General features: G+C 39.7%; 1 protein-coding gene across 3 annotated transcripts in view; it reads left to right on the top strand.

Moving 5' to 3' along the window:
- The window catches only part of GRIA3 (glutamate receptor, ionotropic, AMPA 3), a 329,309-nt gene extending 308,928 nt beyond the window's left edge, over positions 1–20,381 (top strand). For 2 of the 3 annotated variants that reach the window (XM_011962193.1, XM_011962195.1), the window contains 2 exons: positions 12,241–12,488; positions 18,169–20,381. In XM_011962193.1, coding sequence (XP_011817583.1) covers positions 12,241–12,486 — 246 coding nt within the window. In that variant the 3' untranslated portion in view covers positions 12,487–12,488; positions 18,169–20,381. Of the gene's footprint in view, positions 1–9,499; positions 9,615–12,240; positions 12,489–18,168 lie in introns of all 3 variants that reach the window. The other variant, XM_011962194.1, reaches the window with a different exon arrangement.
- The last annotated feature ends 2,468 nt before the right edge of the window (positions 20,382–22,849 follow it).

Below are 22,849 nucleotides of genomic sequence, written 5' to 3'. Positions count from 1 at the left end.
ACTTCTCTTTCACACCCAGAATTCTTTGACTTTCTTGGGCCGTGGGTAATGGATATGAATCTGCATCTGCCTTTGCCTGCAACAAAATGGACCTTTTATTGGCAGGAGCCATCCCTAAAGGTTGACATTTCAGATACTCAGGGTTAAGATGGATCCCAATGACTCTTTATTGACACTGTTATGTGTGTAGGCAAGAATCATTACAGATCGATGGCACTTCCTGGGTCTTAGCAGAAGTTCCTGTGAATCCCCAAGACTCTGGTTTGGGATCGAGGAGTAGGGTGAGTATATTGTGCTCTTCGTTGGTTTGCATGATTCTATGCTGGTACTGCCTCCTGGAAGTATGAAGAACCTGACAGTTTTCTTTCCTGGTAGTCACTAAATTTGCTCCTTGAACTTACTCAGGTCTTCCTCCCAAGAGCAAATCCTCACTTTCTCTCAAGTGGCTGCTTCAAGCAAGGGACCTGTTGCCTTAAGAACTGAACCAGTCCAATGACTGCCAAAACCATTGATTTTGCCAAATGATATTAAAGAATAAATTTTACCACCGGAAAAAAATGTAATCCAGAAAGAAAACATTTTTAAAAAGTAATTCCATTCTAATGATTTTTTAAAAAATTAACTGTGGCCTTAACATGGTTTCTATGATTACGACATTATTATTTGCCTTTGGTGTTATCCTGATAACATGAATGTGTTTCTTATTGACAAATAATGACCAAATATCCAACACCTGAGCTACAGAAAGAGCACAAGAATGAAAAGCCTGAAGGTAAGAATGCTGTTATACAATTGCCAAGAGCAAAGACGCCATTGCAGTGGCAGACAGTGAAATGGTGTATGTTTATTCCCTTTCTGCCCTTTGAAGAGCAAATCATTTGGTTTCCTTTCATTTGAAGAGAAGGTTATATGCAATCTCTGAAAGGTAGGACAGCCATGGAAAAGAAACATGAAAAATTAGATGCAATTGAAATATATTTGGTGAGGGTGGGAGTTGGGATTGGTGGAGCAGGGTGGGGGCAAATTTCTTTTGCAAACAATTGAAATCCATTCTCTTTTGACTTTCTAGAGAGCGGTATAGCATTTGGCCCTTGGCACGGGAGGCTGATCCCCATTGATCAGAAGTGGCAAAAGTGTTATCCAAGTGGTGGATTCACCTTTTTGCTTAATTTCATCTGGCATTGAAGCAAATATTTCTCAAAATATAGATCTAAGGCAATGGCATTCATATATATATATATGTGTGTGTGTATATATATATATGTACACACACACACACACACATATGACTATTTGTATGTCCTGTCTAACATCACTGCTGGAAGGGCAGATGTGATGTGTAGATGCTAGAATGTATGCTAAAAGAGGGTGGTATATGCCCTAGCATGGCAACTAGATCTGATTTCAGATCTGATATATAGACTTCATTTGTTGCAATCTAGCTAAAACTGATTATTTTTCTATGAGTCATGGTCAAGGGATGGCTATTGGAGAATAAAGAGGATGCTGGCACCCATCAGATTGAACTCTCAATGCATATTTTGTCTAGGATCAGGGGAATGAGTTAAATATCTTCAGAAACATACATCATGTGAGTTTCTGGTACAGATCTGTTTCTCTCTTCTCATTCTATTCTTCTCTAGGTGCCACTGGAATGAACTAAAGAAAACACATTTATACATAATAAAACCCAACCAATTTGATAGTTTGATTTTTCAAAGGTTCTTAAACCAGAGTTTTCAAGTGAATCATACCAATTATGTATTTGAGAAAGTTTCTATGGCCACATTTTGCTCAAAACTTAGCATTTTCCCTGAGCCCCTTCTCTCTGTCAGGGACAAATTGAGTAAGAGGTCTTCCCAGACTATTGGGTTCAACTTCTAGATGGAGAAGTTGAACAGAGGTCCAGTTTGGCAGTTTAGTAGAAATCTATCAGTGAAATACACAGCCTATGGAATCAAGGGGTCTACTTCTCTGTATTTGAGAGGTTGTAATTTAGAAATGTCACTGGCTTTATCCAAATGTGTAAGACTTGCTTCTGGGGCTACTGCTGCAGCATAGATGCTCATCAATAGATTTCAATCACTAGCATTGTTAGGCCCTTAGTGAAATGACTCACAGCTTTCAACTCTTAATGTTATATGCATGCATTATTGAATTTGCTCTTTGCACTTATGTTAAATTATTATCCCAATAGCAAGGAGTTAAATAGGTTTGAGCTACATTTGTGAACTACATGGATATAAACACTCTCTCGGAGGTGGTTTCTAGCAGCTAAGCACTGCATAACTCTGCAAATCATTGTAGCTGCCCTTGTTAAGTGAGGATTATTTGGGTTGCCAGAGTTCAGTAATGCCAGCAGTCGTGTATGCACATGCTCCCAGGTTGTACAGAAAGCCCAGGCTGATCCAAGGATACAAGGATTGAAACAAAATCCTCATTTTCCTGGAAGCCTACATTCAGGAACCCCTGTGAAAACAAAGGGATAGAGATTTGTTTTAAAGGACTTCAGACACTAGTGTACTCAAGGGCATATTTTGAACTGCCATGGCTTCAAACAGCTGCTATACGGAGAGAGAAATCCCTTCATTATACATATTCCAGGTTAATCTACAGAAAGGAATGTAAAGTACCACATAGTAAATTCTTTAATCCAGCAAATATTCTTCTTTTGCTTGATCATCGATTGGCTTCAACTCAATAAAGCAAGACCAACCTGGGCAGAGATGTCTGTGACTGCCTGCCTGTACATGCCTGTTATGTCCTGGGTGATGCTGGGGCTTTTCCAGAGAATGCTAGAGAGGCAAGTGAGTGATTTGGAAAGATGCCTTGTCATCGTGAAAAATTGAAACATCTTCAGTAAAAGAGTTAGCAAAAGAGAGGATGGCTGTTCTCCCTCCATTGGGCCAAAGATATTTCTAAAAAGTTGTTCCCAAAAGATCTAGATACCAAGAAGCAAGTGTTAGTAACTTAGAGCAACGGTTTGGTTAAGGGATAGGGTGAGGCAGGGGCTTCCAGCTTAGGCCGTGATAAGTTTCCATTCTCATCATCCAGATAATGTATTATCAGAGCAGATTTCTAATTGACTGTGCAAATGCACCACCCTTGCTCATATATTTCTTTTACTTCTCTGTGATCTCCTTGTCTTTCTCCATAACCTACATATTTACACATATATCTATCTCTCCTAAGGGCCCCGTTGAGGATCTTCTGGAATCATTAATTAAACAGACATTTGCTCTTTAGGTGTCCCTGCTCTGAAAGGAGAAGTGAAGCCATTTAGAGTAGCATATATCCCATAATATTTCAGGGGACTAAATCATACTACACCCTGGGTTCTGATATTTTTCAGGCCCAGAGCCATATTGACAGTATAGATTCCTCTCTTTACCCTTTCAGGATCACCAGATTATTTCACAGAATCAACTTGGTAATTAATTCACAAGACCCAATTTTCCTTCTTTTCCCCTAAGCTCAGCACCTTCACATCATTCTCTTCACCATTTCCTTGTTCATAATAAGGAATCCAACCTGGTTCTAAGCTACTATTTACTATTTACTATTTTAGGTATTTCCTGAAATTAAAACTTTAAAATAAATTAAGCAGTTCTTTTGAAATATATCAAAAGTTTTATTTATTTTGTTTCTTTAAAAAAATTAAGTTTCAGCCAGGCGCGGTGGCTCACGCCTGTAGTCCCAGCACTTTGGGAGGCTGAGGTGGGCAAATCACTAGGTCAAGAGATCGAGACCATCCTGGCCAACATGGTGAAACCCCATCTCTACTAAAAATATAAAAAATTAGCTGGACATGGTGGCATGTGCCTGTAGTCTCAGCTACTTGGAAAGCTGAGGCAGAAGGATCGCTTGAACCCTGGAGGTGGAGGTTGCAGTGAGCCGAGATCACGCCACTGCACTCCAGCCTGGCAACAGAGCAAGACTCTGTCTCAGAAAAAAATTAAAAAATAAAAATTAAAAAATTAAGTTTCTACTTTCACAGAAAAAAAAAAAATCAATGGCATTCTTATCCTAAAGCTGTCTCCATATGTAAGGTTGGCCATCACTAAGATAACACTGATTCTTTAAAATGGCTGGTTGGTACAACCCAGGAACTGAGCCTGGAATCCAGGCGACCACCAGCTGGCAGGGGGAGGCCTTGGATTGTGAGCAGTCTTAGTAGCTGAGTTAGTGGCAGGTGTGGATTGTAGAGATAAGCAGAAATTTTTATAATCCAATAATGTTTTCTTCAAAAACTGAACTCATTATCAAAGTATTACGAATTATATTACTATCCCCTATATAAAAAACAGACAGATGTAATTCCATGACTGTTCCCCACACTCAGGAATCATCACTGAGACACAAGTCAGCATTAACTTCACATACTTTTAAATGACTATCTAATTCCCATTTCTCTCTCTGCATCTGATCAACAATCCATATGCATTTTTATGACTTACACGCCACAAAATGTTTTCTTAGGGGAGCCTTACACTCTTCCACCCCAACTCAAACATTTTTTTAGACAAAATAGAACAAAGAGTGGTAGTTTATAAGTATTTACTCTTTGTTTCATTTCCCATTTCTCAGAAAGATTTGTATTTTAACAAAGTATGTCACTTAAAGATGTGAAATTCTCACAGTGGAATTTCAGCTGCCAGTGAGATAAATATTTTTGGACAGAGGGATGTTCCCAGTCCTCCTGAAATTATGTCACAAAGCACTCCTGTTTTCTCCCTAAGCCTGCTGACCCATGTCTTTGTCTTAGGAGGGCTCTACTCAGCAAAAAGTTCATAGCAAGCCCTTCAGAGGGGAGAATGCCTGACTAATTTCCACGATAGGAATCTGACCTACTTTGTTTAATTCTTTCTGTTCTCTATTGAGGTGAGTACAATAAATATTTCTGACTTATAATTCTCTTAGGTACCAGTTAAGGGCCTGCAGTAATTGCTGTGAAACATTACACTGGAGACATATTGCTGCACCACAGTAAAAGGCCCCAGCTGCAAAATATGTCCTTGCTAGATTGATAGTTATTTGGAGTATGGGGGTCCCTAAAGGAAAATAAAATCATCACAAATATCTAAGCCTGAAGAGCAAAAATAAAGAGGGATGCTACCCTTTTGTGTATTCCATTGGAGAATGTACAGAACACAGCTCAATGTATATTAATAGGCCTTTTGACCTGCCCCATAAGTTGCTGCCGAGGCTTGTGCAAATTGCTTAACGTATGTGTGCCTCAATTTCTTTATGTATTAAATAGACACCATAAATCTACCTTCTTAGGGTGATCATGAAACCTGACCAATAATTATAATCATAATAATAAGTATGTAAATATACTAGGTTGAAAAACAAAATGCTAAAAGAGTTATTGATTTGACAAGTATTTATTAAGAAAGATATCCTAAATGGAGATACAAATACACAAGCCATGTTCCCTGCCCTTGAGAAGCACACAGTGTAGTGGGAGACATAAGACATAGGCATAAATAATAAGGCAAGGTAGAAGTGACTGAGGAGACAGAAAACATTGAAGAGCAAAAATAGCTTCATGGAGAAAATGACATTCAAAATGATCAAATGCCCACCTATTTCCACTTCCTTCAAAATACCAATGTGTAAGAGTGTGTGTGTGTGAGTGTGTGTGTGTGTGTGTTGGGGAGAGGGTGTCAGTACCTTCAGTTGGTTAGGATTGGGCTAGATAACACATCTAATAAGGTACAGTAAGAAAGAAAACTATGTGGACAAAAGCAGTTTTCCTCTGCCATCTCAGAAATTTAGTCTACCCCACAGCAACATAGAGTTCTAGGAGATTGGGATTTTAAAGTACTTTCTTTTCTTGGCATCTATTGTAACCTTGTTAAGTGGTATTATCTGTGATTTCTGATTACAGCTTTTATGCTTGTTGGCTGTGCTGCTGCTTGAAATGTTTGTTTTTCTCCCTCATTTTTATTTAGAAGTTCCCAAAAGCACATTGGTTCCCCGCCAGGTTTCATAAACCCTGTGATTAATTTTCTGATCCAAGGTTAAACTTCTAACAGTAGGTCATTTGTCAAAATTCTCTAAAGTCCTATGGTATCTCACAGGAGGTCTGGATACTCAAAGGCAGGATTTCTCAACTTTGGCACTACTGACATTTGGTGCCAAATAATTCTTTGTTGTGGGGGTTGTCCTGTACATTGTAGGATATTTAGCAGCATCCCTGGCCTCTCCCGACTGGATGCCTGTAGCATCCCCCAGCCCCTACCTAGGTGTGACAACAAAAAATGACTCCAGACATTGCCAAATGTCCCCTGGAGGACAAAATGGCCTCTGGTTGAAAACTGTTGTTCTAAAGTAACCTACACTGTAATGGCCTAGGCCATGGGAGTGAAGAGCAGTTACCAGAGCCAGTTCGTGGAAGCCACTAGATGGCCTAAGGCAGGGATAAGCCATTGTTCAGAAGTAGGCTGCTAAGTCACCGATGTACTGAGCCTGGGTTTTGGCAAGAGTGGACAGTGGCAGCCCAGTATGGACCCCTAGCACAGGAATAGCCTTCCCTCCTCCAAAACCTGTGTTTCTGAAATGCTTTGTCCCAGGACCTCTCTACACTCTTAAAAATGATTAAGAACCCCAAATACATATATACAAAAAAAAAGAACCCCAAATAGATTTTCTTTATGTGTGTTACATCTGTTCATATTTACCACATCAGAAATTAAAACTGAAAAAATTTTCGTGAATTCATTGATTCATTTTAAAAAATAATAAACCCAATATATGCTAACATAAATCATATACTTTTATGAAAAATAACTATTTTTCTAAAACAATAAAAAGAATAGTGAGAAGAATGGCACTGTCTATATTTCTGTAAATCTCTTTAATATCCAGCATAATATAGAGAATGGGATTCTCATTTCTACTTCTTCAATCAATCTATTATAATTTCACCCATCATATGGCCTCCAGGAAACTCCACTGTATATCAAGAAGGAATAATAGTGAGAAGGGCACTTAGTATTATTATAAAAATAGTTTTGACCTCACAGATCTTTTGATGAAAGGGGTTCAGGGATCCTCCAGGGGTTCCTGGACCACACTTTGAGAACAACTACTCTAAACTGACATGCCACACTTTTATGAATGCAGTTCACTTAAGGGTTGATAAATTTCTTCTGAAACTAGGATCTCTAGGGGCAGTGAAATCTCCCTATTAGACCTTAGTGTGAGTACCTAAGGAACAGAGACTGCTCTGTTCCTAAGACCTGGTTAGCGGCAGTACTGAAGAAAATGAATGACGTAATTTGAAGAACATATTACCTGGAGGGAGGACAGGACCAGGTAAGGGCTTAGTCAGGTAGCAGTATGAGGACACTGGGCCCTTTGCAATAAGAAAAGAGGAAGCACAGAAAGGAGGAAGAATTTGCTTTGTAGTTTCTCCTGTGGTCCTGATGAGCCCGGTCACTCATATGCCATTGGAAAGCATCTTCCCCTATATCCTGAGCTAATTGCCACATTGCTGAGCCTGGTGCCAGTGCCTGGCTTAAGGCATAGCATTGCAGGAGAAGTGGTAGTGATGAGACAACAACAGGGGAGAGGAAGAGCAAGAAGAGCATCAGACGGTGGAGAATAGGGGAGAAGGCAACGCCAACGCTAAACTCAGGGCCATCAATGGCCTGCCTGTCATTTGAAAGCCTGGCTTAACTTTCACTGCCAATAATATCTTAAAGAGGCTCAAAGTTTTATCTGAGTATATTTTTGTTGTTTTGCATTCCAAGCAATTGGTTAGCATTTGAGAAACCTGGGGTTCCGAGCATTGGATGAAGGAACTTGTTTAGAGTATAAAAGGATCTGAATTTCTTGGCGAGATACAAAATCCAAATATTCTGGCTGCCAGGCCCTACGCTAACCAAGAAAGTTAACTCCCTGACACTAAAGATTTATACTTATTCAAACCACAAGTACTCTGAAATTGCATTATTTTTAAATGACTATGTCTTTCTCAGAATATCTGAAGATAAAGTGGCCCCTCTGTTTTAAATAGCAAATGGGGGAAGAAAGGAAATAGGTTTGGGGACTTTGTATGATAGAGACCAGATCTCTGTGACTATAGCAAGTCTTATTAGTGACTGGATATGTAAGTGGGTTCAACTTATCCAAAATAGGCTAAGAAATTTTTACGGCATGTTCACAGTTCCATAAATTTTCTGCTTTCCTCTTTTTAAGTTAGTGACATTCAGACCAACATGCACTAATATTTGGCAATATTGCTCCCATGAATGTGAACACACAGTTTATTGCCTCAGAATTATGCCACCCTCTCTACATGATGCATTTTTTATCCAAAGTCATTAAAGTTTCTTCATTTAAAATCTAGTAGCTCTAGAAAGAAGGCAGGATAAAGGTCATTTTTCCCATTTTATAGCTGAAGACATTTATAAGGGAGAAAAATCTTTATCCTAGAACCAGTAGGGTTTCAGGCACTTGCCCAGTGGCTCTGAATGCAGTCCTTATATTTTTAAGCAGTAAAGGACTAAGGAGCAGTGGCCTGGCCTCCTGGGGATATGTACTAGCCTCTTAGTTGAGGAAGTCTTATCTTAATAGAAATATTAAACTATTTCTCTACAGCATTACCCAATAGTGGCAGAGTCATTTTGCTGGTTTAGGTCCTGCCATATTAATAATCTATTTTGAAACAATCTGGTTTGCCCTCTGGGGATCTAAGTTGACCACAGACATATGGCCATATGAGGGCCATGATTGAGAGGGACAGCCAATCAGTAACTCGAAAACAATTTGTAGACCAGTTTTTACATTGTTGAAAATACTCCCCTTATCCAAAACGGAGGTCCACAATATACCTTTAATACTAAGACCAGTAGGTCCAAAAGAATTTAGACTATGTGTTTGTGGAGTAAGGACACATATGTAGTACAGTTCTTTCCAAGATCATTTTCAGCTGGGCAACAGACTTGTGTGATAAAGGACAATTAATTAGAAGGCATGTTATTTATGTAGAATCTATTTTCAATTCTGTTCGGATTTATCCATTTGTCTCGGTCCACAATATGGAAACACTTCCCCTTCTGGGTCTGTCCTTTTCCCGACTCCTGCATAAAATTTGCTTTCTGTCTGGAAGTACAACAAGACACCCAGTTAGATCAAACTTAACACACCTCCTTCACAAACCTACTGCAAGCTGCCGCCGACTATTGTCACCTGAGGGGAGACCCTCCTCACCACACACAGCCTATCTGAGGAGTGCCTTTTTTTCTATCCTCATTATTTAACAGTGTATGCCGATTACTCAAAGCGATATGGGCAGGCCCTGGTAAATATAGCGTTGCTGTAGTGTTAACTTTTTATAAGGTAATGCTCAGGTTGCCTGCAGTGTCTAAAATTACTCTGTGGCCAGGGCCCCCTGCTTTATCGCTTTCTATAGTTTTAAAGTAGTTTGAAGCTTGAATAACATAAAATAACATAATATAATGTTATTTATGTTATTTCCCACGTGAAGAACGCCTGTAAACCTTGCAGTATTGAAACTCAGTGAACAAGGCATCTTAGACAAGCTGAAAAACAAATGGTGGTACGATAAGGGGGAATGTGGAGCCAAGGACTCCGGGAGTAAGGTCAGTCGCTGAAGGTCTTTTTGTACTGATTAGCAATCACATTTTGACCCACTGTTTATTTTCTATCCTAAAACGGCTTTCCTTCCCAACACACACTCCCTGACACAGTGGGACCCCTTTATAACAACAGCGCTAAAGGGATAAGACAAATGCCAGCCTCAGAGGCCTGCCATGTGACATCAATTGTTGACTCTATAGATCTGTTATTATGATTAGGAAACTCAATCTGGTCTATTGCATTTCCAAAGTTATAAAATAATAAGCTGTGTTATAAGGGGGTTTTACTGTATTTCACATTTCAAAAGTTCAAAGAGAAAATATAACAACAGTAACAACAACAACCAAAAAAAAAAAAAGATTTATTTGTGACAGTACGTTTTCTTAACCTCTTACAGTGTCAGAGACTTTGTAGTTATAAATGCATTTGGTTATTAATATATTATGTCGATCCCATCTGAAAACAGTCAAACGAATAAATAACAAAGACTGGTCTCTGTAAGCAGAATGATTAGCCTCCTGCCAGCTGCTGTTGTATTGAGTTCAGCATTAATTTGGATCTCGAATCTCATTAAGTCTGTCACACTTCTCTCTTCCAAAGGTGTCATTTGAATCTCTGTACGTAATACTTTTAAAATTTAGTCGCATGCTCCTTAAGGGTATACATTGTCAGGATAACATCACATTGATAAGCATGAAACACTCTTCCCCGCCTCCTTCCTGCCCCCCTTCGCTCCCCTAAGACAGTTCTTTTTAGTTTCAATTTTTGCCTTTCCTTTTTTTGGACTAATATCGTGGTATCAGTTAATTCATTTCATGAAATGCCACTCATTTTCCCCGTGCAATGAACCATTTTGCTACTGGTTTTCTACATCCCACATCAGGGAATTCTAGAACTCTTGTGAAACTTAAATAATACATGGAACATGAAACTATTCTTCTTGTCACAGCTGACATGGGCTGTGTCAAAGGACCTCCCCCCCACCCCACCGTTAAATATCACATACATATAAAAATCTAATGGCAGACGAAGGGTTACCAGAAATTGATCTATTTCCCAATGGACTGTGGAACATCCTTGCAGATAGCCTCACTAGCCTCCTTAAAGAGATAATCCAATATTTCATATGTGACAGAAATTATTACTCCTTGTCTAGCTGTCATTCATCCTAAAAGAGTGACTATTTGCAAGGTTGTTGTGAATATGAGGCATTCCCACACCCTGTTTCTGAATGCAATTCAATTTCAATTGGACCTTTTATTAAGGTAAACAAGTACAGGACTGGCTTCTGTGAAAATAGGATCAGAAGGACATGGTCATATTGTCTTTACTTTTAATTATTTAAATGATACCAAGACCAGCTGAACCAGAGTGTTGAGTGTCAGCAATGGCCATCATCTGTTCACTGTGTTGTCACTTAAATAAGATGCTCAAAATTCACTGGCTTAACAATTTGGGTATTCCATTCAATTACATTCAGCAGCAAAATGGTTACATTCCCTCTAAAAAGACTACAAAATGCTATTTTATTTTATTTCTTTTTCAAAGAAAGACTCCTGGCCCTTGGTGTGTCCTACCTCAAGGTAGGGCTCAAGACACCAACTTTTTTCTTTCCATTTTTCAGCAGTTCAGTTTTTGCTTTTTCATACAGGCAGATAGCTTAGTCGGATTTGCACAGTTAGACCTGAAAGTCACTGACCGGCTTCCTCAACTTTTCCCCCTTGTTACAAAGAAAGCAAATAAGCGTCATTCTTAAAAATTATTCTCTACATTCCCTGGAGTAAAAGTTTAAAATGAGCTGGATTTTTAAAAAAATCATCAGTCTCCTGGAAAAGCTTTCTGATTTGTATGGAGCCAATCTAGGACCCAATGGATCCTCCTGACACTTTCCTTAAACTCTCAGGAAAATGGAACAGAGTCAATTCTTTGTGCTGTGCCCTTGTTCCAGCAACACAAAGACTTGCTGCCCTGATTTTAACTAGGATGAGGATTTAGCAGCCAATCTCCAAAGGGAGCATTTTCTCAGTCACTGGGGAAAAGAGGAGAATTAACCCTTTTTAAGCAAACCCTTGCAAAATAACTCCTCAGATAAGAATAGCAGGAACCTCTAATATTATCATGTTGCATCTTAAAGACTAGTTGTTCACAAAGTTTGTCACAGGGAGAGCAAGGGAGAAAGGGGTGTTGCGGGGCAGAGAGGGGAAAGAGTGCTTCAAGTTCCCAAATGGAAAGAGTGTTACATTTATAGAGATTATGTCACAGCTCAACTCTGGCAAATGGTGTTTATCCAGGCTGGCAGAGGAATAAATTATGCTTGTGTTTACTCTTTTGTTCCCATGGCCAGTGCTGTTTTATTAATTGTTGAACATCAATTTGAGGCACTAAGGGATGTAAGGAGTCAAGGTGAAAGGAAATTTAGGTGAGGATCAAGACTGTCAACAGAGGCACAATCTACCATCTTGCTGGTCATTGCAAAACATTAGCCAGTTGCCAGAATTGAGTCATAACACTTACATCAATGTTTAGTTATTTTACAATTTAGAACTACCCTATACTGTTGTAATATATTATAATGTTCCATTGCCTTTGTTTTCTCCAAGATCTAATCACGTTGTTCATTTCTCTTAGGACAAGACCAGCGCTCTGAGCCTGAGCAATGTGGCAGGCGTTTTCTATATACTTGTCGGAGGTCTGGGGCTGGCCATGATGGTGGCTTTGATAGAATTCTGTTACAAATCACGGGCAGAGTCCAAACGCATGAAACTCACAAAGAACACCCAAAACTTTAAGCCTGCTCCTGCCACCAACACTCAGAATTATGCTACATACAGAGAAGGCTACAACGTGTATGGAACAGAGAGTGTTAAGATCTAGGGGTACGGTTAAGGTCTAGTAAACTAATCAGCTTTACATTACTGTATGTCAATCTCTTTTTTTCTTTGTTTTTATTTTTTCTTTTTTTTAGTTTGGTTTATTGTTTAAACCATTGTCTCTTTGCAACCATTTGATTCTTTGAAAACAATGGTTGTGCTTTCTTGTCAGGCAGTAGTGCTTTTCTAATAGAATGGTTGTAATTAAATTGTGGTCTGTGACCCAAAAGGAAAAACAATTCTCCAGAGCATCATTGTTCAATAGAAAACATATGCAAGCCACATACATGAGCCATGCGTGCAATTTTAAATGTTCTAGTAGTCACATGTTAAAAAGTAAAACAAGTGAAATTAATCTTAATGATATATTTTATTTAACACAATATATCCAAAATATGAGCATTTCAACATGTTTTCAATATAAAAAAAAGAATGAGAAATTTTACATTCTTCATGCTAATCTTGGAAATCTGGGGTATATTTTATACTTATGGTACATCTCGACTTATACTAGTTACATATCAAATGTGCAGTAGTCACACATGGCCAGTGGTTATTGTATTGGACAGTGCATCTGTAGAGAAAGCAGCTGCTCTGGAACAGATATTAAAATTAGGGGCAGGGCACAGCGGCTCACGCCTGTAATCCCAGCACTTTGGGAGGCCGAGGCGGGCAGATCACGCGGTCAGGCGATCAAGACCATCCTGGCTAACACGGTGAAACCCCGTCTCTACTAAAAATACAAAAAATTAGCCGGGCGTAGTGGCGGGCGCCTGTAGTCCCAGCTTCTCGAGGGTGGCTGACGCAGGAGAATGGCGTGAACTCGGGAGGCGGAGCTTGCAGTGAGCGGAGATCGTGCTACTGCACTCCAGCTTGGGCGACAGTGAGAGACTCCGTCTCAAAAAAAAAAAAAAAAGTTTAGGTACACAGGTGAGACACTGTCACTTCAAGTAATACAGCGCTTCCATAGGGAGAGGTGATTCTTTTAAGTAAACAGTGTATAAGTCTGAGAAAATTTTCTTAAGCTTTGAGTTCTTTTGTTGTCCCTTCCTTGGAACTGGTGCACAGGTAAGTGTCTATCAAAGGACGGTCTAGGCTCCCTGCTGCTAGCCAAGCCCTAATTCATACTTCAATGAAGCTGAGTGTTGCCACCTTGACTCTGGCAACTACAAACACCACCAATAATTCAGACATGTTCAAATGCAAGCTTGAATTTGAATAATGTCTCTATTCTGGACCTGTTTAAAAGAATATAGTCTTGTTACTTTAAAGTGCATCTGTCATCACTAAAATGCCTATCTGAAGTGGAACAGAACAATAAGCAACTTCATACCCCTTATTTTAGGCAATTTTGACCTCATGAGTAAATGTCAATATGCTGAGATTTCTACAAGTGTATTTGTGTTTTTTTTGTTGTTGTTGTTTTGTTTTGGGGGATTTTAGGGGTGTTTTGTTTTGTTTTTGAGGCAGAATTTTGCTCTATTGCCCAAGCTGGAGTGCAGTGGTGTGATCTCGGCTCATTGCAACCTCTGCATCCCGGGTTCAAGCAATTCTCCCGCCTCAGCCTCCCAAGTAGCTGGGATTACAGGCATGCGCCACTATGCCCGGCTAATTTTTTTGTATTTTTAGTAGAGACAGAGTTTCACCATGTTGGCCAGGCTGGTCTCCAACTCTTGACTTCAAGTGATCTGCCCACGTCAGCCTCCCAAAGTGCTGGGATTACAGGCGTGAACCACCGTGCCTGGCTGCATTTGTGTTTTGGCCTTCTTATAGTTCACATTGCGGATTTACATTTAGCCAATTTTAAAATAATATTTCATTCAAATAAATCATTTGTCTTGGTCATGGAAAACATCATTTTGTCCAATGAAGTTGCTGGTTGTTCTTTCTTCCTGCCTTTTGCCACAACATATTCAGCACACTGCACCAATCTGCTGACAGTGTTCCCATTGCATTGGTGGATGTACAATACATGGATTCATCTGTAGTTGCATTGTTTGCATGCAAGCATTTAGTGTTTCAATGTGCTTAAAATGTTTCACTCTTGAGTAGGTGCTATAGGCCCATTACAATTTGGGGCATACATTTTTATGGGATAATATCAATACATGATTCATAATCCATTTTCAAAGTGATCCACTTTCTTTCTGTAGCCGACACATAGACATGCTTGCTAGACATGAGCAATTTCAATCTAACTTAATTATCCCAAATTTTGAGGTGCTAGCATCCAAATAAATAATACACCTTAAATTTGTGTAGCAGTCATCAAAGTGCTCTCATATCTATTGGCTCATTTGAGATAAGATGGATCAGACAGTTATCAGTAAGACCCAGCCCATGAAGTGACTTACTCAAGGCAACACAGTTAGGTAGTGGCAGTTCTGGGACTAGAACCCAGCCCTTCTTCTGCCTATAGCCATATCTTTGCTAAACCATGCTACTTCTAACCACCCATGGCCTGATGTCCTCCAGGAAACTTGAAATCCTAATGGGATCCTGTCAAATGGAGAGCAGATCTTGAGTTTCTGTTCCACTTGTCCACAAAAAACGTCTTGAGGAACTTCACCAAGCCTCCATATGCCCCATTCCTTATGCACTCCACACAAGATTGAATATTCAATCACTCCTACTTTCCCCAGAAAGAATTTTTCTGAGGATTATATCAAGGCTCAGGGTGACATGACCTCCAGACTCTTTTTATCAACTATTCCATCTGAGAATTTATGTCCCTACTACCCAATTACTACAGCCTCAGACTCTTGTTAAAGCCCCAGAGCGGTATTCATGAAACATTAGTGTGCATGTGACTCATGTGGGAACCTTATAAAAACATAGATCCTGATCCAGCAGGTCTGGGATGGGGCCTGAGGATCTACATTTCTCACAAACTCCCAGGTCATGCAGATGCTGCTGGTCCCAAGAGTAGAAAGATTCTAGAGGAAATAATCTCAGATAATGTAACTTAATAAAAGAAAGGAAGGAAGAAAAGAGGGAGGAAGAGAAAGAGTGATAGAGATACAGGAAGAAAGAGGAAGAAAGGAAGGTGGGAAGGAAGGAAGGGTGGAGGGAGGGGAAAAAAGAAAGAGGGAAGGAAGGAAGGAAGGAGGGAGGGAGGGAGGGAGGGAAGGGAAGGAGGGAAGGGAGGCAGGGAGGGAGGAAATCAAAGGAAATGAAAGGAAAGAAACTGTGTCAGCAAACCTTTGTTAGGACATAATGTTGCCATCCAAAAGTGGAGGCCTGGAACATCAAACCTAAGGGGAAAATCTCAGAAACTAATATGCCACAACTTCTGGCTTTCCTTTACTCATCTGAGTTGATTCACTTTTGTGAAGCAAAATTCAGGCTAATTGAGGCAACAGTCACATTTTAATAGACTCCAATGCCAATGCGGTTACAGCCCAATTACCTAGCACCTTGGCAACCATCTCCAGGGTGAAAGAAGGCTTAGGAAGAGCGTCTGCAAACAAATCTGTCCTCCAAGCCTGTACAAAGTCTCCAGACAAGAAGCAAAAGCCTCATACGACGCCAGGAAAACCTCACTTGTGTTAGTCAAGAGGCATAAAGCAAGCTGCTTTGAAACTTCTCTGTTGTCCTCAGCCAATTTGGTGATGTGACATTAGGGGAATGTTGGTTAAGTGAAGAGTGAAATCTTCACCCATTCATCTTTTATTTCTCAAGAAGGTCTGGAATATCTCCTGGTGACTTCTAATTTGTTACCTAGTTATTAGGCTTCCAATTACCTGAGTTGGCCTAAATCTGTCAGGGTCTATCCAGGGGCACCGACATCAAGAGGTATCCTGAGATTTTACTTCTATTACTAATTATCAGAGCCCACCTTGGGGGTTTATAGTACCAGTAATTGTTCAGGAAAAATGACTCAGGGCAAATCACCTGCAAAAATATGATCTAGTGAAATCTGGTTAATAAAAGGGTATCCTTGAAAGATGAGGGAATTGTTTCTCATTTTCTATGGGTGATAGTCACATCAGGATTACTGGACTTATTGTGGCAACATGTGCCTTGGTCTCAGACCATGTTTAGCTCCCACTAGGGAGAAGAAAGCCTCTTGACTACCTGGTGCCTCTCTGGGTTACTGACCAGCCACTGGAAGTGTATCCTCCCAAGCATGCCTTGGCAGGTGACTGCCCATCAAGTGCTCCAGATTCACTGCACCCTAGAGTTGACTGTGCTAATTGTTTTAGGAAATTATTTTTAATTTCCTAATTGCAATTCAGAACTACTTCTGGCTTCTTTGGTTTCTTCAAAAATATTTTTGAAATCTCTGTCCTTTACAAGACCTCAAGATGCCTGAAGTTAGGGGAAAAGATTTTCATTTTTCCTGCAGGAGTTTTCTGTTTAGTCATCCTAAAAATATTAGCTTTGTTGATGCAGCCAATTTTCAAAGTGATCCACTTTCCTTCGGAAGCCTATGCATAAGCATGCTTACTGGAGACATTTTTCTGCTTAAAAGAATTCACTTTATGTTAAATAGAAAAAAAAAGCATTCTGGATAACCAAGGTGATGATATTCTTTCTCCCAAGGGACTTTTACCTCAGTGATAATAGTTCATTTGACCCCGTTTGAAAGCAGGAAACAGAGGCACTGAGAGGTTGGGATCCTTTCCCAAAGTCATACCGCTAGTTAGTGATGTCCCATGCCCACTGGGGAGACAGGAGGAGACTTTGATCTTTCTGCCAGATACGAAACTTCTCCAAGCTTCTGCAATAGATATGACTTAGGACTTAGGGGTGACAAGGAAGAGGTTTGTCTACTTTCATGTTAGTCTTATTCTACCCTCCTTGGATGCCTTTGGCCTTCAGGTATATATTGGAAATTCTTCTTACAGATACTTTTACTCCAGGGCCAGTGGCAGATCATAATTTTGTCATTCTTTTGGGATAAAATTCACTGTTAGATTAGAAGAAAAAGAAATGTTTCATTAGTGTAGAATGAAAGGATAAAGAGAGGATGTAAACTTGAAGAGGAGGTAAGAAAGTGTCCTACAGTATTCAGAGTCGGGGCAAATGAATCCCCTGCACTAGTTAGTGCCTCCAAAAAGAAGACACTATCAGCATTTCAATCAGGCCTATATGTCAGGGCAAAGACTTCATTGATGCCAAGTCCCCTTCATGGGTATCACTGCTCTGGCCTCTTCCTGGAATCTGCTGTCTCTTTAAAGTCCCAGTGCTATTTTCAGACTTTAATAACTAAGGTTGTAGGTATTAAGAGAAACAATTGCTCACCTTTCTAGCAATAAGCAAAATATTTTCTTCTCACAGTTAAAATGGATTTCAATTCAGTAAGCCATAGAACACTGTTTACCCTCTGTCCTGGGGGAACAATTCTTTGTCACAGGTTCTGCAATCAGAATACACTCTTTTAGTTCTCGTGAATATCTGTATTAAAATGCCATGGAAACTTTCTGGTATACCTACATCATAAGTGATTAAAACCTTGAATTAAACTGCATGCAACACCTGCATATTCCTTAGTACAATACATATAGTAGAGAATGTAACCAGACCTGTCACCTAAAGTCAGTCAAATAAATGAGGTGCAACCCCAGAAATGCCAATTTCAGAAAACAGCCATAGTTTTGTCCAAGATAGACTGAGCCATTATAAACTTCTCAATTCCTAATAGGAGGCCCCTTCAATTTTAAATATCCCCTTGTCTTTGCAGATCCCTTCCCACTGGAGGCATGTGATGAGAGGAAATCACCGAAAACGTGGCTGCTTCAAGGATCCTGAGCCAGATTTCACTCTCCTTGGTGTCGGGCATGACACGAATATTGCTGATGGTGCAATGACCTTTCAATAGGAAAAACTGATTTTTTTTTCCTTCAGTGCCTTATGGAACACTCTGAGACTCGCGACAATGCAAACCATCATTGAAATCTTTTTTGCTTTGCTTGAAAAAAATAATTAAAACAAAAACCAACAAAAAAATGGACATGCAAGATTCCAGTATGCGAAAAAAAAAAAAATCTTATTAAGTCAATCCAACAAAAGCCATTCTTTGATACCACTGCAGAGTATACAAACACCATGTTCTTTAATACACACACACACACACACACACACACACACACACACAAATTTAAATTCCAATTCAGCAAAGAGGCCCATCTAAGCTAAAAGAATTAATTCTTCCTGATTAAAAAGAAAAAATCTGTCTCCCAGTGTTTGGGAAGACGGACTGGCATTTCTTCTAGGATCTGCTGACCAGATGTTTTTGGTATTTCCTGTTGGTGGTGATGTTCTGTGCACCCTATTTCTTTTCAATGTTGCTGAAATGTGTATATCTTTAGAATGTAAATGCAACACTTAAGAAAATTCAAACACTTTGGAAAAGGGACTAAACAGTGACTTCTCTGTGTTCTCGAAATGGTTTTGTGAAAACACTTTGATAACTTTCCACTCAATGAAGAGATTTACAGAGCTTTCGAAATTGACTTTGTGTGTAGCAAGGGACGGGGCACTATCAGGATACCTCTTGGTGCTTTCCTAAAGTGGATCCCGGGGTTTTCCAAGGAGCCTGGAATTTCAGCTCGCAGATCTGTTTTTCTTGCTTCAGTGTGCATTTTAAGTCAATAGAGCTGAGTATCTAGCATTGAGGTGAGGGAAATGCTGCCTATACTCCAGATGTGTTTAGAGTATCTCAGAAACAACACTGTGTTTAGCTCGGCTTTCTCTGCTAAGTATGCCTTTCAAGTGTACACCACGGAGACAGGACTGCATTGCAAGGCGGGATAGCAGGTTCAGACCACAGTTCTCAGTCTGACTTTACTCTTGCTAGGTCTGTCCTACTAGCTGTTGCCTGCTACCGCCCGTGGCTCTCCATCGGACTGCATGTGTCCTTTTCTAGTTTGCAAAGACTAAAATGCATTCCCAAACCTACTGCTAATCTGAGGGCCTCAGCATCATTTCCAGATCCTTGCTTGGAGCAGTCTCTCTATTGACTCTCTCAGATCGCTCCACTGCTCCATGGGCTATCAAGTAACTAACTGCATACCTGCCGTTGGCATCATCAGAACAGTCCGAAGAAATAGTCTCCACTCACTAATTACCTCCTATATAACGACGTATGCTTCCTGTAGTTCAGTAGTTTTCTCTCATCAGTAACATGCATTGGGAAGTTTCCAGACTGCAAAAACTAGGAGCTCGCATTCATTTCCCAAGTGTGACCCTTAGATGCTTAGTTGACTCGCTGCATATTTGCTCTTGTCTTCAGAAAAGAAAGGAAGAAGTATCGTTCCAACGAAATGTTTCCAGAAAAGTGTAATATAAACTTTCATTCCAAAAATGGTGTCATAAGCAAACAACTCACTTGTCAAATTTCAAATGGTATTGAACAAAAAAAGAAAGCTGTTGTGTTTTTGTTTTGTTTTGTTTTCATGAAACTGTGATTTTCAACTTACAAATGCTATAATGTCCCAGCGCGGGAAGCTCACGCTGTGTGAACACGAAGTTGTATAAAACAAACCAACCAACCTACACACAAACGTTTTCATAGGCACTGTATAAAGAAAAATGTATGTTTATTAACTCAAATCAGTTTTTCAGAGAGGAAACTTCACTGAGATGAAGAGGCGGGTAAATTGGTTTGTTATTTTTTAAAAAACTTGCATGTTTAAAAAAAACGTTGATTGCTTCAAATTTCTGCTACTAACTTCAAGCTATGGGAGTTTGGCAGTAGTCACTTGAGGATTTTTTTTTCCAATTCTTTTCTTTTTGTTGTTAAAGCTGTACTTCAGTGAACAGAAAAATTGCCAAGCAAACTAATGGCTATAAAAGGGTAAATTGCATGTGTGGGCATAAATTACAGAGCCTCATTGCCATGAGGTATTGTACAAAGTTTTAATACATTTTGTAAATAAAATTGTAAAGAAAGAATTCTGTTTCTGTGCTATGGCTAGATGTTTAAAATTTACTTGGATGCAGATGCCAAGAAGTTACTCACTAACTGACTTCTGCTAGAAGCTTTGCCAATGATGTAACAGTCACTTTACTCATGATTTTCACAAAAGATTACTCCTCTCCCCACCCCAACTGCAACTGTAGTCAGGTGCAGACCCCTAGCTTAAGCAAAACTATACATCCAAGACCTTAGATTAGTTTAACTTTAGGATCTTCCATTCCCATTCTGTCTTCTCCACCCTTTGGGACTCCTTTCCAGAGGCCTGTCTTGGCTCTAAACTTGGTCTTCAATTCTCCCATCTCCACAACTGACCTCCCAAAGAACTGCCTAAATTCAGGAATATTGACCTTCAAAGACACTTCCAATTAGTTTCCTATGCCATCATAACATATATGTCCTAGTACTCTTAATTGTTTAGCTAAGTTTTGTGCTGCTGCTTCAATGACCAATAATAATTCCTAACTAGAAATCGTTTCTTCCACCAAGGATCACTAATCTAGAGTGGGAGAAGAAATAATGAATTTAGGACTACACTGATTTTAGAATAGTTCTGACAGAGAAATGAAAAGCTAATCATCTAATCTGATTTGTAGATTCTGAACATGGGATACAACTTCATCCAATAAATAAAGCAAGTGTTTAAATGTACACCAGTTTATATCATAACCACCTTAGAGAACAGGGGATAATGATAGGAGGAAAGGAGAGGGGATAATTTGCAACTGAACCAAAAAAGAAGGAAAGTGCAGCTGAGATGCTGGAGAGAGAAAGGAAAAAAAAGATATCTGGGGTTAGGGAGTCAGGAAGCAAGGAACGCAAGAGCTTAAAGAAGAAAGATGGGAGTGGGAAAGGAAGACTGAGAAAATTCTGAAGTGAAGGCTGATATAATCACACTGTGGACAGCTTGGCTTACTGTAGGCATCACCATAATTACTACCATTTTCACTGTGCTCTGAAATGCTAAATAGCTGTTAAACCACTCACACTTCATAACTCTTCAACTGCTTTTTAAAATTAAGACACCTGTCACAGTCCTACCAGAAGACTATTGATTCTCCAGAGCAAGTTCAGGGACTGGATTAGAGTGATGAAATCAGTTCAAGTACCAAACAATGTCCCTGGATCTTCCAAAATAATAGATTTATGCTTTAACAGCCACTTCAATTCCTTATCCCCAAAGGAGAAGCTAATCTCAGTTGCTATCGCAGACGATAATGGAGCACTATTTTGGTTTAGGTGGGATTTGGGGGTTTTTTTCTCCTTGAAGGAAAGAGGAAACAAAAGGGGCTGCTTTTAGTATTTCTCAAATTGGACTATAGGTAGTTAGATATTTTGCTTATACATAGAGTCAGCCTTTACAATCAGGTCTTCAAAAAGGCCTTGCATTTCAAATGCCACACGCTCCCTGTGCACAAAAGAATGCCTCTTGGTCTCTACATCGGTATTCTTGCCCTGTTAAGACTCATGTCTGGTCACACTCAGTCAACAGAACAATCTTCAAACAGGAAGGAAAAATGTATTTAAGGAAACCTTAGTAAGATCATGGCAGAAATATTGCAGCAAACTGTCTCCCTCCTATTGGATGAGGGAAAGGGTCAACTGTGACTTCAGAAGAAGAACATAGAGGAGAACAAATTGAGAAGCAAGAAGCAAAACCATTATTCCTCAGAATTCAGACTCAATCAAGCAGAAGATGCATTAATATGCTATCTCACAAGGGTCAGAAACCGTTTGTAACACAAACACTACCAAAACCTACTGTTACTGAGAGAGTTACTTTCAAAACCTGAGCTTTTTAGCGACTCTGAACCATAACCCTCTCCTTTTGTCCTCACTCTGTTGAACTGAGGTTCCTGGGACCAATTTATTATCAGATCATTTGACAGACATGAAACTCAATAGCTGAAGTGTGGGAGTTCTGTGCACTCCCACAACTGAATTCAGATTCTCTCTTAGGAGAGAATGGTGGGTTGCACTAAGAATTAATGAAACCTGCCTCCAGAACTAAAAGTGCTATGAAGTGCTAGGAGACTTCCTGCACACCTAAGATCAAGAGTCACAGACAAGCGATTTACATTCAGTGAAAACATGGGGTACTCAGACTTTCTCAAAAGGTTTCCAAGGAGAGCACTGTTGTCAGGAGAGGATTGAGGGAGGCTTTAGGGAGTTGATCACTGTCCCAAACCTACTGCCACATACTCAACATCCTCAATGCTGAGGTTCACAAATTCATTCGAATGGGTGAGATTCCTCAAGTTCTCTGACAGCCATTGTTATTATTACTATTATTTTTTTTGAAACACAATCCATTTATTTGCGAAGCTCAGTAAACATGACTCTGAGTTGCCAGTACTGCCCAAAAATGGTGGCCATGAATTAACTGAAGGAAATCTAGAAAGAAGAGAAAGGTCAGCAGAAATTTCATGGTGATTGACAGGTATTA

Source organism: Colobus angolensis, unplaced genomic scaffold, assembly GCF_000951035.1.
Source record: "Colobus angolensis palliatus isolate OR3802 unplaced genomic scaffold, Cang.pa_1.0 Scaffold580, whole genome shotgun sequence".
In the NCBI taxonomy this organism is placed as follows: Eukaryota; Metazoa; Chordata; class Mammalia; order Primates; family Cercopithecidae; genus Colobus; species Colobus angolensis.
Note: the sequence above shows the minus strand (reverse complement) of the source record. Positions and strands in the feature narration are given on the sequence as shown.